General features: G+C 45.9%; 1 protein-coding gene across 4 annotated transcripts in view; it reads left to right on the top strand.

Annotated features, from left to right (window-relative positions):
* LOC115136971 (SID1 transmembrane family member 2-like) overlaps positions 1-16453 on the top strand; it is a 28610-nt gene extending 12157 nt beyond the window's left edge. For 3 of the 4 annotated variants that reach the window (XM_065024579.1, XM_065024580.1, XM_029672918.2), the window contains 16 exons: positions 226-300; positions 517-579; positions 989-1107; positions 1860-1933; positions 2149-2215; positions 2423-2496; positions 2607-2730; positions 5652-5769; positions 6020-6156; positions 10664-10772; positions 12620-12696; positions 13293-13339; positions 13908-14013; positions 15420-15530; positions 15943-16056; positions 16290-16453. In XM_065024579.1, coding sequence (XP_064880651.1) covers positions 226-300; positions 517-579; positions 989-1107; positions 1860-1933; positions 2149-2215; positions 2423-2496; positions 2607-2730; positions 5652-5769; positions 6020-6156; positions 10664-10772; positions 12620-12696; positions 13293-13339; positions 13908-14013; positions 15420-15530; positions 15943-16056; positions 16290-16352 — 1478 coding nt within the window. In that variant the 3' untranslated portion in view covers positions 16353-16453. The remainder of the gene's footprint in view (positions 1-225; positions 301-516; positions 580-988; positions 1108-1859; positions 1934-2148; positions 2216-2422; positions 2497-2606; positions 2731-5651; positions 5770-6019; positions 6157-10663; positions 10773-12619; positions 12697-13292; positions 13340-13907; positions 14014-15419; positions 15531-15942; positions 16057-16289) is intronic. The other variant, XM_065024581.1, reaches the window with a different exon arrangement.
* The last annotated feature ends 359 nt before the right edge of the window (positions 16454-16812 follow it).

Genomic DNA, 16812 nt, shown 5'->3' with positions numbered 1-16812 from the left:
GCACTCCTTCACTACTTCCCACAATTCTAAAAGCATTGGATTGGGGGAGTCATGGACTAGTTGCACTTTTCACCATATTTCTTTTGCCAGTCATTTCCTTTGAATCAGCGAGGGGAAGTGAACACTTTGGGAGGAAGGAGAGAGAGTTGGGACACAGCCAAAGTGAATACTTACACCACTTCAAGCCCTCTTTAATGTTGTTTCTCTCTGCTATTGTTTCTACAGCGGACAACGCCAGCACGTTGAGCTCAGAGGCCATCACAGACAGCATAGCATCAGATGCCAACTACGGATACATGGGTATGGAGCAAGATGACCAAATACAGACGCATAATTAGACACATACACTCTAATACTGTACACACACAGATGTACAAATACACACAATGGGGTCCACATGGCACAACATCTGTCTTCAAGTAATGTTGACCAGCATTTCACCACCAAACTGGCTCTTGATTGGAGGGCTGCGGAGTGCTCTTGTTTCTTATTGGTTTATCTGTGTTTGTTTATCAGGACAGGAGACTTTGAAACGCAGACCATTCCTAACTGCCATCCACCACGTAGCCATCTGCATTGGTGACACTCACTGCCTTAATCAGCCAGCCAATCACATCCCTTCACTGTATAAATCAGCACCATGTCAATCAATTCGGAATGTGTTCAAGATCTATCCGCCTTTTGATGTAATTTAATACTCTGATGACCACAGACGGCGACCAAAACGATCACATATGGTCAACAATCATGTTTGACTGTACGCAGAGATAAAGATGGAATGTCGAGAACAATTTCAATGATACATTTTGTGATTATCAGGAATGCGTCTTTGGCCAGAACCACCAATCTATTGAATACGTCCCAAATCATATTTTTAAAAATCCAAGCTGTAAAACCAACAAAAACGAATCAAATCTAAAAATATAACCCTCAGTCACTGACATACTGTAAAGGTAGTTGCTGTTCTCTCTGTTTCCTCCTCTCTCAGAGCGTTCGTTGGAGAGCGTTACGGGTCGTAGTCGACAGGAGTCTCTGAGCTCAATAGAGGAGGATGACTATGACACGTTGGCCGACATCGACTCGGACAAGAATATCGTCCGCACCAAGGTCTGGCCCATCCCTCTACCTCTCCTCCATCCCTCCCCCCTCTACCTCTCCTCCATCCCTCCCCCCTCTACCTCTCCTCCATCCCTCCCCCTCTACCTCTCATCCATCCCTCCCCCTCTACCTCTCATCCATCCCTCCCCCTCTACCTCTCATCCATCCCTCCCCCTCTACCTCTCATCCATCCCTTCTACCTCTCCTCCATCCCTCCCCCTCTACCTCTCATCCATCCCTTCCCCCTCTACCTCTCCTCCCTCCCTTCCCCTCTACCTCTCATCCATCCCTTCCCCCTCTACCTCTCCTCCATCCCTTCCCCCTCTACCTCTCCTCCATCCCTTCCCCCTCTACCTCTCATCCATCCCTCCCCCTCTACCTCTCATCCATCCCTCCCCCTCTACCTCTCATCCATCCCTCCCCCTCTACCTCTCATCCATCCCTCCCCCTCTACCTCTCCTCCATCCCTCCCCCTCTACCTCTCCTCCATCCCTCCCCCTCTACCTCTCATCCATCCCTTCCCCCTCTACCTCTCCTCCATCCCTTTCCCCTCTACCTCTCATCCATCCCTCCCCCTCTACCTCTCATCCATCCCTCCCCCTCTACCTCTCATCCATCCCTCCCCCTCTACCTCTCCTCCATCCCTCCCCCCTCTACTGCTCCTCCCCTGTGCATCACTCAATATTATCCTTATCCTCTGTTGTTTTTGTTGAGTTTTTCCCTCCCAATGAAACTCTTTGTGGTCGCTTGTCCTTTTGCAGAAGTACCTGTGTGTGTCGGACCTCGCTCGCAAGGACAAGAGGGTTCTGAGTAAAAAGTACCAGATCTACTTCTGGTGAGTGGGACGGAGAGTTGCCTCAAATTCTGTACATCAATGCTGTGGGCTATAACCCTCTGGCACCCTCCACTCTATCAGTACTTTGGTCAAATGCATGATAACAATTGCTTCTTTGGATATAGGGTGTAGGTTTGTTTTGTATCAGTCGGATTGTACAGTAATCATACAACTGTCAGTGTCATGGCAGTTAATGTCAGTGTTCCTCTCCTCAGGAATATTGCCACCATAGGTGTGTTCTATGCCCTCCCTGTCATCCAGCTGGTCATCACTTATCAAACGGTACTGTGTGCTACCCTCACTCACGCTCCAACTGCGGATTTACTACATTATTACAGACTTATAGCTACATTATTACAGAGTTACAACGAGTGCATTTGTAGTGTGTAAAGGAATTTGCTTCGAGTGAGTAGATATGATTCAAATGGGTGGGTAGTGTGTTGTTGAGTGGGTAGTGTGTTGTTGTTGACATGTTCCTCTCTCCTCCAGGTTGTCAACGTGACAGGAAATCAGGACATCTGCTACTACAACTTCCTGTGTGCACACCCCCTGGGGAATCTGAGGTGTGTGTGTGTGTGTGTGTGTGTGTAATAAGGGGAAACACCTATGGCTGGGCATGTAATGTATGACTTGTGTCATCCATGACATCCATTCTCTACCCTCTGGTGTGCAGTGCCTTCAACAACATACTGAGTAACCTTGGTTACGTGATGCTGGGCCTCCTCTTCCTGCTCATCGTGCTGCAGAGAGACATCATCCACAGCAGAGCGCTGGACCGCCACGACCTCAACGCACTGGTGAGAGATCAGACTGAGATGGTGCTTTTGTTTTTACATTTTTTTTGGGGGGGGGTATTTTGTAGTTTTTTGGGATGACAGGGTAGAACACACTTATGGTGGCAATAATCCTAGTTTTGATTTTATTGACAGGTGTAGATTAGAGTATGTGTAGAAAGATGACAGGGATGAAGTACACAGTGTGAGTGGCGGAACTGAGGGATCGAACCGCTACCTCCAGGGGAAATATGTGTTCCAGGGGTGGCAACCCAACCTCTAAACCAACCCCTGGTACATATCGGTATTATAGCAGTGGGATAAGCAATAGAACATGAAATGCTCATATTGGTATTTCCATGTATGGAATTCGTATCACCACCCATGACGTTGACGTGAGGGTTTTGTCCAAATTGATATTTCCTATACACTAAGGAACGTTCCACACCAGTAAGCAGGTTTCCATCCAAACTTAAGTACATGTAGTATAAAACATTTCATGACATGCCAGATGTAAACTGAAAATTTGTCAGTAAACTTTCCAAACGGCGACAAAACTACAGTTGAAGTCAGAATTTTACATACACTTAGGTTGGAGTCATTAAAACTCGTTTTTCAACCACTCCACAAATTTCTTGTTAACAAACTATAGTTTTGGCAAGTCAGTTAGGACATCTGCTTTGTGCATGACACAAGTAATTTTTCCAACAATTGTTTACAGACAGATTACTTGACTTATAATTCACTGTATCACAATTCCAGTGGGTCAGAAGTTTACATACACTAAGTTGACTGTGCCTTTAAACAGCTTGGAAAATTCCATAAAATGATGTCATGGCTTTAGAAGCTTCTGATAGTCTAATTGACATAAGTTGAGTCAATTGGAGGTGGACCTGTGGATGTATTTCAAGATCTACCTTCAAACTCAGTGCCTCTTTGCTTGACATCAAAGGAAAATCTAAAGAAATCAGCCAAGACCTCAGTCTGAGTCATCCTTGGGAGCAATTTCCAAACGCCTGAAGGTACCACGTTCATCTGTACAAACAATAGTACGCAAGTATAAACACCATGAGACCGCGCAGCTGTCATACCGCTCAGGAAGGAGACGCGTTCTGTCTCCTAGAGATGAACGTACTTTGGTGTGAAAAGTGAAAATCAATCCCTGAACAACAGCAAAGGACCTTGTGAAGATGCTGGAGGAAACGGGATCAAGGTATCTATATCCACAGTAAAATGAGTCCTATATTGATATAATCTGAAAGGCCGCTCAGCAAGGAAGAAGCCACTGCTTCAAAACCGCAATAAAAAAGCCAGACTACAGTTTGCAACTGCACATGTGGACAAAGATCGTACTTTTTGGAGAAATGTCCTCTGGTCTGATGAAACAAAAATAGAACTGTTTGGCCATTATGTTTGGAGGAAAAAGGGGGAGGCTTGCAAGCCGAAGAACACCATCCCAACCGTGAAGCACGAGGGTGGAAGCATCATGTTGTGGGGGTGCTTTGCTGCAGGAGGAACTGGTGCACTTCACAAAATAGATGGCCTCATGAGGAAGGAAAATTGTGTGGATATATGGAAGCAACATCTCAGTCAAGATATTGGAGTGGCCATTACAAAGCCCTGACCTCATCCTATAGAAAATTTGTGGCCAGAACTGAAAATGCGTGTGCGAGCAAGGAGGCCAACTAACATGACTCAGTTACACCAGCTCTGTCAGTAGGAATGGGCCAAAATTCACCCAACTTATTGTGGGAAGCTTGTGGAAGGCTACCTGAAACGTTTGACCCAAGTTAAACAATTTAAAGGCAATGCTACCAAATAATAATTGTGTATGTAAACTTCTGACCCACTGGGAATGTGATGAAATTAATAAAAGCTTAAATAAATCATTCTCTACTATTATTCTGACATTTCACATTCTTAAAATAAAGTGGTGATCCTAACTGACCTAAGACAGAGAATTTTTACTCAAATTAAATGTCAGGAATTGTGAAAAACTGAGTTTAAATGTATTTGGCTAAGGTGTATGTAAACTTCCGACTTCAACTGTAAATACACTAGATAAGGTGAATTTTTGTGGTGGTTTTGTGTAGGTAAAATGAATTATGCGGGGAACAATTGCGGGAGGAGTTCACATATCAAAGTAAACTTGGAGTCATGCAATGATATCTTGTGTGGTCCTCCCACTATGATTAGGGAAATCATGTGGTTTATTTGGCTACGGGTTAAATAAATTATGAACTTCAAAGTGCACGGTGATGAGCTTGAGGCTTCTTTCCAAAAAATATCTTATTGTGGTGACATGATCGATGCCATAAAATGTCCATAAAATCTCATGTAGGCTAGGCCCGCACTGTATCTGCAAGCTGTTGGCTACAGCACTCGTGCCAAGACCGGAGTGGGCACATTCGATATATAACGCAAAACATCTCTGTGACATGACCATCAGTAGGGTTGAAAATGCAATGGAAAGTCATTTGAACTTGTATTTTTTTATTCCGAACATGGGAATTTAACTGCAAAAGTTATTTTTATGTGTATTACATTATCAATGAAAAAAAGAATGTCCACAACTCTCGTGTGCTCCTAGGGTGAGTTAATCAGACGCGCAATAAAGACAAAGTTTCCATCCGAGTTGGATCTTTGTCAGGTACATCATACATCACTGTGAAACACACCTACCTACTTATCCTCTAGAGGCCTGAACATTGGATGTGAATATTTTCCTCTTTTCACTACGTTATCAGACAAAGCCTTTTATATCCACAACAAGTCAATTTGATGGAAACTGATCTCTGGTGGGAAAATGCACATATTGAATATTTGCATGAACATTTTTGAATATTTGCATGAAAATCTGCCGCCACATGGATGGGAACCTAGCTAGTGACAATGAATTGATATAATATTTATGCCTCCGTCTCTCCCTCTCTGCCGGTCTCCAGGAGTGTGGCATCCCTAAGCACTTTGGGCTGTTCTACGCCATGGGCACAGCTCTGATGATGGAGGGACTGCTGAGTGCCTGCTACCACGTTTGCCCTAACTACACCAACTTCCAGTTCGGTGAGACTAATGTAGTGGTTGGCTAATTGGGAGATCCTGAAGACACTAACACATATCCTCAATAGATGGCTTTCTCAATCAGTCCCAGATCGGTTCATATTGTCATGCCAACTGCATTGCTGTGACTGCAGGATGGCACAAACAGATCTGGGACTCTGGCTACTTCCCAATAACTTTACTGGAAGATATTTTGTACTGTAAGAAATGTCATTAATGTCACCCTTTCCTCCTCGATCTCCCTGTCGGTCAGACACCTCCTTCATGTATATGATCGCTGGGCTGTGTGTGTTAAAGCTGTACCAGAAGAGACACCCAGATATCAATGCCAGCGCTTACACTGCCTACGCCTGTCTGGCTGCTGTCATCTTCTTCTCTGTGCTAGGAGTGGTGAGTGACTAGGGACATACTCACCACACAGAGACCAAGACAGAAACACAACAAACACCCAGCATTAGACTCTGACGTACACAACCTATAGGGGGGGTTGCACCAACATGGATTAACTCTTAAACTGGGCTAAATCAAGGTTTATCTATTCATCTTGTTGCACCCAATTTTAAACCTAGTTTTAAATTAATCCTAGTTCAATTAAATCCTTCCTCTAATCTAAATTTAGTTTAAACCTAGATTAGGTTTAAGTCTAGTCACTTTAAACCTAGATAAAAATGTAAGTCTGTTGCTCAATGAATAAAAAATAGAAAAACATTTCGATTGGAGATTAATTCTAAACTGCAACGGTAACATTGTAGTGAAGTAGCATTAAAGGCATTGATATTTAAGTTATTTATGCTTACAAAATATTGGTGGGTCAAGTTGTCTGTCGTCATCATAGGGGTGAAGGAGAGGGGCAAACTGTTGGGGAATCATCTCCTATATCTTCTGGGTAGTAGGATCAATTTCCATGGACGGAGGCCCGGCTCCGGTCTGAAATAACCCCCGCTTCTCCTCTGCGGCATCCTTTTTGGCTTTCGGTTGTCCGTTTTTTCCAGTGTGCTTTTTATCTGATCTGATCTTTAATCCATGTCGATCCATTACATTTGTCGCACGAAATGGCCCAGGTGTCTTCCTTCTTTTTGACATTTGTGTTGTCTGTCTTTGTATCCTCCAGTACTTTACTAAATTCCTCCATCAGCCCCGACAACCTTTTTTTTTTTTTTTTTTTATAAGCGGAGAAAATTGATCATCTTTGACGTGCCATGATCAGGTGGCTAGCGGACAAATAATAAATGGCTAAATAACGTTAAGTAATAGCAATAATAAATAATATTGTATGCTAACTAGCTTGGTTTATAAACTAGCTAGATATACATTTACATTTAAGTCATTTAGCAGACGCTCTTATCCAGAGCGACTTACAAATTGGTGCGTTCACCTTAAGACATCCAGTGGAACAGCCACTTTACAATAGTGCATCTAAATCTTTTAAGGGGGGGGGGGGGTGGGAAGGATTACTTTATCCTATCCTAGGTATTCCTGAAAGAGGTGGGGTTTCAGTTGTCTCCGGAGGGTGGTGATTGACTCCGCTGTCCTGGCGTCGTGAGGGAGTTTGTTCCACCATTGGGGGGCCAGAGCAGCGAACAGTTTTGACTGGGCTGAGCGGGAACTGTACTTCCTCAGTGGTAGGGAGGCGAGCAGGCCAGAGGTGGATGAACGCAGTGCCCTTGTTTGGGTGTAGGGCCTGATCAGAGCCTGGAGGTACTGAGGTGCCGTTCCCCTCACAGCTCCGTAGGCAAGCACCATGGTCTTGTAGCGGATGCGAGCTTCAACTGGAAGCCAGTGGAGAGAGCGGAGGAGCGGGGTGACGTGAGAGAACTTGGGAAGGTTGAACACCAGACGGGCTGCGGCGTTCTGGATGAGTTGTAGGGGTTTAATGGCACAGGCAGGGAGCCCAGCCAACAGCGAGTTGCAGTAATCCAGACGGGAGATGACAAGTGCCTGGATTAGGACCTGCGCCGCTTCCTGTGTGAGGCAGGGTCGTACTCTGCGGATGTTGTAGAGCATGAACCTACAGGAACGGGCCACCGCCTTGATGTTAGTTGAGAACGACAGGGTGTTGTCCGGGATCACGCCAAGGTTCTTAGCGCTCTGGGAGGAGGACACAATGGAGTTGTCAACCGTGATGGCGAGATCATGGAACGGGCAGTCCTTCCCGGGAGGAAGAGCAGCTCCGTCTTGCCGAGGTTCAGCTTGAGGTGGTGATCCGTCATCCACACTGATATGTCTGCCAGACATGCAGAGATGCGATTCGCCACCTGGTCATCAGAAGGGGAAAGGAGAAGATTAATTGTGTGTCGTCTGCATAGCAATGATAGGAGAGACCATGTGAGGTTATGACAGAGCCAAGTGACTTGGTGTATAGCGAGAATAGGAGAGGGCCTAGAACAGAGCCCTGGGGAAGCCAGTGGTGAGAGCGCGTGGTGAGGAGACAGATTCTCGCCACGCCACCTGGTAGGAGCGACCTGTCAGGTAGGACGCAATCCAAGCGTGGGCCGCGCCGGAGATGCCCAACTCGGAGAGGGTGGAGAGGAGGATCTGATGGTTCACAGTATCGAAGGCAGCCGATAGGTCTAGAAGGATGAGAGCAGAGGAGAGAGAGTTAGCTTTAGCAGTGCGGAGGGCCTCCGTGATACAGAGAAGAGCAGTCTCAGTTGAATGACTAGTCTTGAAACCTGACTGATTTGGATCAAGAAGGTCATTCTGAGAGAGATAGCGGGAGAGCTGGCCAAGGACGGCACGTTCAAGAGTTTTGGAGAGAAAAGAAAGAAGGGATACTGGTCTGTAGTTGTTGACATCGGAGGGATCGAGTGTAGGTTTTTTCAGAAGGGTGCAACTCTCGCTCTCTTGAAGACAGAAGGGACGTAGCCAGCGGTCAGGGATGAGTTGATGAGCGAGGTGAGGTAAGGGAGAAGGTCTCCGGAAATGGTCTGGAGAAGAGAGGAGGGAATAGGGTCAAGCGGGCAGGTTGTTGGGCGGCCGGCCGTCACAAGACGCGAGATTTCATCTGGAGAGAGGGGGAGAAAGAGGTCAGAGCACAGGGTAGGGCAGTGTGAGCAGAACCAGCGGTGTCGTTTGACTTAGCAAACGAGGATCGGATGTCGTCGACCTTCTTTTCAAAATGGTTGACGAAGTCATCTGCAGAGAGGGAGGAGGGGGGGGAGGGGGAGGAGGATTCAGGAGGGAGGAGAAGGTGGCAAAGAGCTTCCTAGGGTTAGAGGCAGATGCTTGGACTTTAGAGTGGTAGAAAGTGGCTTTAGCAGCAGAGACAGAAGAGGAAAATGTAGAGAGGAGGGAGTGAAAGGATGCCAGGTCCGCAAGGAGGCGAGTTTTCCTCCATTTCCGCTCGGCTGCCCGGAGCCCTGTTCTGTGAGCTCGCAATGAGTCGTCGAGCCACGGAGCAGGAGGGGAGGACCGAGCCGGCCTGGAGGATAGGGGACATAGAGAATCAAGGGATGCAGAAACGGAGGAGAGGAGGGTTGAGGAGGCAGAATCAGGAGATAGGTTGGAGAAGGTTTGAGCAGAGGGAAGAGATGATAGGATGGAAGAGGAGAGAGTAGCGGGGGAGAGAGAGCGAAGATTGGGACGGCGCGATACCATCCGAGTAGGGGCAGTGTGGGAAGTGTTGGATGAGAGCGAGAGGGAAAAGGATACAAGGTAGTGGTCGGAGACTTGGAGGGAGTTGCAGTGAGGTTAGTGGAAGAACAGCATCTAGTAAAGATGAGGTCGAGCGTATTGCCTGCCTTGTGAGTAGAGGGGGAAGGTGAGAGGGTGAGGTCAAAAGAGGAGAGGAGTGGAAAGAAGGAGGCAGAGAGGAATGAGTCAAAGGTAGACGTGGGGAGGTTAAAGTCGCCCAGAACTGTGAGAGGTGAGCCATCCTCAGGAAAGGAGCTTATCAAGGCATCAAGCTCATTGATGAACTCTCCGAGGGAACCTGGAGGGCGATAAATGATAAGGATGTTAAGCTTGAAAGGGCTGGTAACTGTGACAGCATGGAATTCAAAGGAGGCGATAGACAGATGGGTAAGGGGAGAAAGAGAGAATGACCACTTGGGAGAGATGAGGATCCCGGTGCCACCACCCCGCTGACCAGAAGCCCTCGGGGTGTGCGAGAACACGTGGGCGGACGAAGAGAGAGCAGTAGGAGTAGCAGTGTTATCTGTGGTGATCCATGTTTCCGTCAGTGCCAAGAAGTCGAGGGACTGGAGGGAGGCATAGGCTGAGATGAACTCTGCCTTGTTGGCCGCAGATCGGCAGTTCCAGAGGCTACCGGAGACCTGGAACTCCACGTGGGTCGTGCGCGCTGGGACCACCAGATTAGAGTGGCCGCGGCCACGCGGTGTGGAGCGTTTGTATGGTCTGTGCAGAGAGGAGAGAACAGGGATAGACAGACACATAGTTGACAGGCTACAGAAGAGGCTACGCTAATGCAAAGGAGATTGGAATGACAAATGGACTACACGTCTCGAATGAATATAGTAGCTAACATTCATTTTCTGTCTAGTACTGAAAAATAACAGATTTTATTTCAAATCAGCCAACCCATGAGAACCTTTCACGATGGAGTTGTAGTAGTTCCATTGTTATTATTTTATGACAGAAACTTTGTGGCCTCATTTGACAAGTAGGCTAGCTACTTCGTTTCAACTCTCGAAATACATCATATATTGGTGTAACATGTCACGAATCATAATCATAGTTTAAAACCGTTAATTATAGATTTACTGATCCAGATAAAAAATTGGGTGGTACAACACATCTCTGAGTTAATTATAAACCTAGATTAGCTCTAATCCTAGATTAATTTAAACCATGTTGGTGCAACCCACCCATAGAATCATCATTCAGCAAGTGTAACATTCCTGATGGGTGTGTGTCTACCTGTGTGTGTTGTGTCCAGGTGTTTGGGAAGGGCAACATGGTGTTCTGGATCATCTTCTCTGTCCTCCACATCCTGGCCACCATGCTGCTCAGCACCCAGCTCTACTACATGGGTCGCTGGAGACTGGGTAAGGAGTCAATCAATCAATCACATTTATTTGTTATTTTTAAAAGCCCTTTTTTTTTTACATTGGCAGTTGTCACAAAGTCCTTTACAGATACCAACCCAAAAGCCCAAGAGCAAGCAAGGAAAAACAACCTAGAAGGAAGAAACCTAGGAGTAAGGGCTAGGAACAGGCCTGGGGTCAGGGTTAGCTTTTTACCTTCAAATCAAATCAAATTTATTTATATAGCCCTTCGTACATCAGCTGATATCTCTATGTGCTGTACAGAAACCCAGCCTAAAACCCCAAACAGCAAACAATGCAGGTGTAAAAGCACGGTGGCTAGGAAAAACTCCCTAGAAAGGCCAAAACCTAGGAAGAAACCTAGAGAGGAACCAGGCTATGTGGGGTGGCCAGTCCTCTTCTGGCTGTGCCGGGTAGAGATTATAACAGAACATGACCAAGATGTTCAAATGTTCATAAATGACCAGCATGGTCGAATAATAATAAGGCAGAACAGTTGAAACTGGAGCAGCAGCACAGTCAGGTGGACTGGGGACAGCAAGGAGTCATCATGTCAGGTAGTCCTGGGACATGGTCCTAGGGCCCAGGCCAGTTGAAACTGGAGCAGCAGCATGGCCAGGTGGACTGGGGACAGCAAGGAGTCATCATGTCAGGTAGTCCTGGGGCATGGTCCTAGGGCTCAGGTCCTCCGAGAGAAAGAAAGAGAGAAGGAGAGAATTAGAGAACGCACACTTAGATTCACACAGGACACCGAATAGGACAGGAGAAGTACTCCAGATATAACAAACTGACCCTAGCTCCCGACACATAAACTACTGCAGCATAAATACTGGAGGCTGAGACAGGAGGGGTCAGGAGACACTGTGGCCCCATCCGAGGACACCCCCGGACAGGGCCAAACAGGAAGGATATAACCCCACCCACTTTGCCAAAGCACAGCCCCCACACCACTAGAGGGATATCTTCAACCACCAACTTACCATCCTGAGACAAGGCCGAGTATAGCCCACAAAGATCTCCGCCACGGCACAACCCAAGGGGGGGGCGCCGACCCAGACAGGCTGACCACAACAGTGAATCAACCCACCCAGGTGACGCACCCCCCCCAGGGACGGCATGAGAGAGCCCCAGTAAGCCAGTGACTCAGCCCCCGTAACAGGGTTAGAGGCAGAGAATCCCAGTGGAAAGGCAGAGACAGCAAGGGCGGTTCGTTGCTCCAGAGCCTTTCCGTTCACCTTTCCACTCCTGGGCCAGACTACACTCAATCATATGACCCACTGAAGAGATGAGTCTTCAGTAAAGACTTAAAGGTTGAGACCGAGTTTGCGTCTCTGACATGGGTAGGCAGACTGTTCCATAAAAATGGAGCTCTATAGGAGAAAGACCTGCCTCCAGCTGTTTGCTTAGAAATTCTAGGGACAATTAGGAGGCCTGCGTCTTGTGACCGTAGCGTACGTGTAGGTATGTACGGCAGGACCAAATCAGAGAGATAGGTAGGAGCAAGCCCATGTAAATGCTTTGTAGGTTAGCAGTAAAACCTTGAAATCAGCCCTTGCTTTGACAGGAAGCCAGTGTAGAGAGGCTAGCACTGGAGTAATATGATCCAATTTTTTGGTTCTAGTCAGGATTCTAGCAGCCGTATTTAGCACTAACTGAAGTTTATTTAGTGCTTTATCCAGGTAGCCGGAAAATAGAGCATTGCAGTAGTCTAACCTAGAAGTGACAAAAGCATGGATTAATTTTTCTGCATCATTTTTGGACAGAAAGTTTCTGATTTTTGCAATGTTACCTTGTAATGTTACAGGGGCTATGGACGTGTCAGTCTATTCTACTTGTCTGTGTTTCAGATTCTGGCATCCTGCGCAGGATTGTGAATGTGATCTACACTGACTGTATCCGCCAGTGCAGTGGCCCCATGTATATTGTGAGTAAACATCAGGGGAGAACTACTGCCCACTTATTGAAACCACGAAGGTTCAAGGCTGACCGCGGTACTGCAGGCATTGTTTGCATAAACAGGATCCCCCATTATAGTGAATGGAAAAATATCGATCTTTGTGTAAAAAAAATGTTTAGAAGGCAATCATGGTAGCAATAATTGCTTCTAATACACCCGATGTACAGTATGTCCTTGAACCAATTATTTTTTAAATCGCACACATAAGAAGTTCTAAGGATAATTTATTTGCTAATGGCAGCCTGCAGTACCCTGGTCGGCCTTCCACTTGATTTACTCAAATTGAGGGGGCAGTACTTAGTTAGGCTGCAATGTCACCTCATGAAGCTCAAATTGCGTATTTTGTGTCTCCATGACACACCATCTTAACAGCCTTCATTTGGCTTCAATATGCTATTGAGTGAATGGTTATGTGAATGGTTATACGTGATCGATGGCTTTGTCCATTCATATATATATATACAGTAAATGGTAGACTATACATACACATACTGTATGGAGACTCACTCTGTCGCGAAAGATCTATAAATCCACAAGTAAATGTTTCTCTCTCTCTCTGTTAGGACCGAATGGTTCTGCTAGTGATGGGAAACATAGTGAACTGGTCTCTGTGAGTATTTCTTTCATTCACTCACTATCTTATTCAGACTGGACTGCATTTACTGCAGTGTTCTATATATGTGATATCTTAATTTGATCACTTGTCGCAGAGCATTTTCCAGCGTGGCATGAAAGGCTAATTGTAGTGTATTAGGGTTTAAAAGGGCTTTAAAGTTTGTCATTTCCATTTTAAAATATGACTTGATGTGCCCTAACGAAAAATGTATCAACCCCTAAAAAAAAATCTATTTAATATAATCCACGTAATAATGACAATTTCCTGTCGCCGCAGGATTTGTTTTCCTGCTGTGAGAAACGGGTTCAAATTAAGATGGCAGATCTGTACATTGTTTGACATCATCATGCAGTGTTTTTTAAATTTTTTACCAAAGGTCTTTCACAACTACTTTAAGTGATTAATGTCCCTTTCTGTCAATGTGATTTTATTGCGACCCACTCAGCCTGATGAGGCAAGGTATCCATTTAGTCTGTAGAATAGTCATTACTCACCCACAACCATGAGAGTAGAGTAGACATCTCATCACTGACATTGTGTGTTTGTTGTTCTGTCTGTCCAGGGCTGCCTATGGGCTACTAAAGACACCCAATGACTTTGCCTCTTACCTGCTGGCCATCGCCATCTGCAACCTGCTACTCTACTTTGCCTTCTACATCATCATGAAGGTAGGTGTGTGTGTGTGTGTGTGTTAACTTTCCATAGACAAATCTCACTCAAAAAAGACATGCCACAGTATATTTTAAGTCATTAACCTTCTAGAGTCTAAACTAACATATGGAATTGTTTTAAGATGGTCATACCAAGAATCATTTAGCTATTTGATTTTGAACTTGAAAACCACGGATAGTCCCACAAAAAATCTAAAGGAAGTTTGTTCTGAAGTTTTTAAAGGCATGTATTTATCCTCATATTTTAGGCACTAAACTATCCCGATACTGTATATACTTCCATTATTGTTTTTTAACTGGTACCAGGGACCTTCAGGCCGTCTTGTGAGGCTTGTGGGCACCCTAGAGCAAAACGGAGAACACCATTGTGTTCGTGAGAGTTTAGTCAATACGTTCGGACGCCACATACTTTTTTTGTGAGAAGACCAATTTTCGGGATGTCGACCGGTCTGACTAACACCGCTCTAGCTCTGCCACATTTCACCGCGATATTGGCAGATTGGGTGGATTGAGATGCAGTCCATGCAAAGAAAATTATATCTCGATCTTAAACAGATTATATTCATTATATTTCAGTGGGGGAAATTGTAGGCGAATGGTTAAAAAAAAATAGATAATAAATCGTATTTTAAATCCACTACAAAATAAAGATCTGTCAATCCGTGTGATTCGTAGGCAGACAAGAAGCCCTTCTCTGCAGTTCCAACACCCTCGGAATAGCTCCCAATTTCCTCCATCTCCTCATCAAAGAGCCACTGCTCGTCACTCCTCCCACACCAAAGCCTTAGTCCTCTCGTGTTCAGGGTCTCTCTCACTGTCACTCTGTAAAAGAGAAACCCTCGCCGCACCTCCCTGTACAAGTCGATCAGACTGCTCTCCTCCTGCTCAGGCAGGTGCTGGCTGTTCTCAAGGAACATGGCCATGTGTCTGAGCTGGTTTTGTCCAGTACTGCTCGTACCCCCACAAGACCCAGGCTGCCCGCTTCCACCGGTGCTGTCCATGATGCCATTCATGGTACACCCTGCACAAATCGCTGGATGTAGTCGCTGATCCATTTCTCAATAATGAATCTTTCAAAAGCAGGAGCAAGTCACACTTCTAGTATTGACGTTGTTGCCACCAAAACTGAGTTCCAAATCAACATTGGCATCTAACAACCAAACATTCTAAATTCACAACATTCCACTATAGTTGCTCTATTCAATTGTATGATTTAGAATCACCATGGGAATGAAAGGATTTGAAATCATGAATGACTTTAACTCTTAGCAACAGACATTCTAAATTCAAACATTCTACCAAATGTGCTTTGTTTGATTGTTGCCATATTCTAACAGTTTTGGATATAGAAAGTGCACATCTGACACATGAAACGACGTAGAACATGTTGTGTGTGTGTGTAGCTCCGCAGTGGTGAGAGGATCCAGTGCATGGCCATGGTGTGTATCCTCTTCACGGCCGTGGTGTGGGGCTTCGCTCTCTTCTTCTTCTTCCAGGGCCTCAGTACTTGGCAGGTCAGCATAACACACACACAATGACCTTACAGATCAGTGGCTTCCACCACACGTCAGCCTTACACACCCCCATGACAGGGTGTTTTCAGACCTCCTCGGGGGACCCCCCAGCCGTTCCATGTATTCAAACTGTTCCAGAGCTAACACACCTGATTCAACTAGTCCATCAAGCCCTTGTCTGTGTAGGTAAGTTGATTCAGGTATGCTAGTTCAGGTCTACAATAAAATAGTGAAAGTTCTAGGGGTCTCTGACGAGAAGTTTGGCAACTCCTGCCCCAATGGGATTCATGGTATCTGTAGTACCACATTGAAAACATCACATGCTCACACACCACATGCTATGGTCACATAACCCCAACATTCTCATGTCACTTTGGCGCTGACTGCTTTGTCCCCTCTCCCCCTTCCGTAGAAAACCCCTGCCGAGTCCCGGGAACACAACCGTGATTGCATCGTGCTCTCCTTCTTCGACGACCACGACATCTGGCACTTCCTGTCCTCCATTGCCATGTTTGGTTCCTTCCTGGTGAGTGTGTATGTGTGTGCACATCTCTGGGGAGGGCCATGTGGGACTCATTTCATAGTACTATAAATTGGAGGGGAATACACAGATTTCACACCGTGGACATGGTTACTGCACACGTCATTCAGCAATAGATCATAAGTGGCTGAGCTTTGATGAAGACCCCATTCCTGACCCATACATACCCAGATAGTAACATCTTATATAGTGACTGACTCCTCTGCTTTCTCTGCCAGGTTCTCCTCACCATGGACGATGACTTGGACGATGTCCAGAGAGACAAGATTTTCGTCTTCTGAGAAAGCTACTCTCTGGCTCTGCCTTAACATTTATTGCTGGCCAGTAGTGACACATTGGCAACTGAGACACCCAATGGCATGTCTCCCTGACTGTAGGCGGGCTGGGCATCTCTCAGCCAATCAAAGAGCTGGGGAAGGACGGTGCGCCCTCCCCGGAGTTGGAATCTGTATGGACACTTGGCGTGCCAATCAATGAGTCTGGTTCACCAGGACATGCTGACATTTCTCCCTACTGCCATCCAATACTACTGTGGTCGTTGTGTTTTCTTATTGCTGATAACCGTTTGAATTTAATTTAATTTATATTGCACCTGCAACTCCATCAATGCATTTAAACGTGTATAGTGTGTGTGCGCCTGTGTATACATGATTGAGCATAAGTGTGTGTGGGGGGAGTGAGAACACTCCATGTCCAGTCTGTCTGTGGCCTTTAATGTTCTGATCATGCGCGTGGTTTGTA

Source organism: Oncorhynchus nerka, linkage group LG11 (genome assembly GCF_034236695.1).
Source record: "Oncorhynchus nerka isolate Pitt River linkage group LG11, Oner_Uvic_2.0, whole genome shotgun sequence".
NCBI classification, from domain to species: domain Eukaryota; kingdom Metazoa; phylum Chordata; class Actinopteri; order Salmoniformes; family Salmonidae; genus Oncorhynchus; species Oncorhynchus nerka.
The sequence above is the reverse complement of the archived record's forward strand: the minus strand, read 5'-3'. Positions and strand labels throughout refer to the sequence as shown.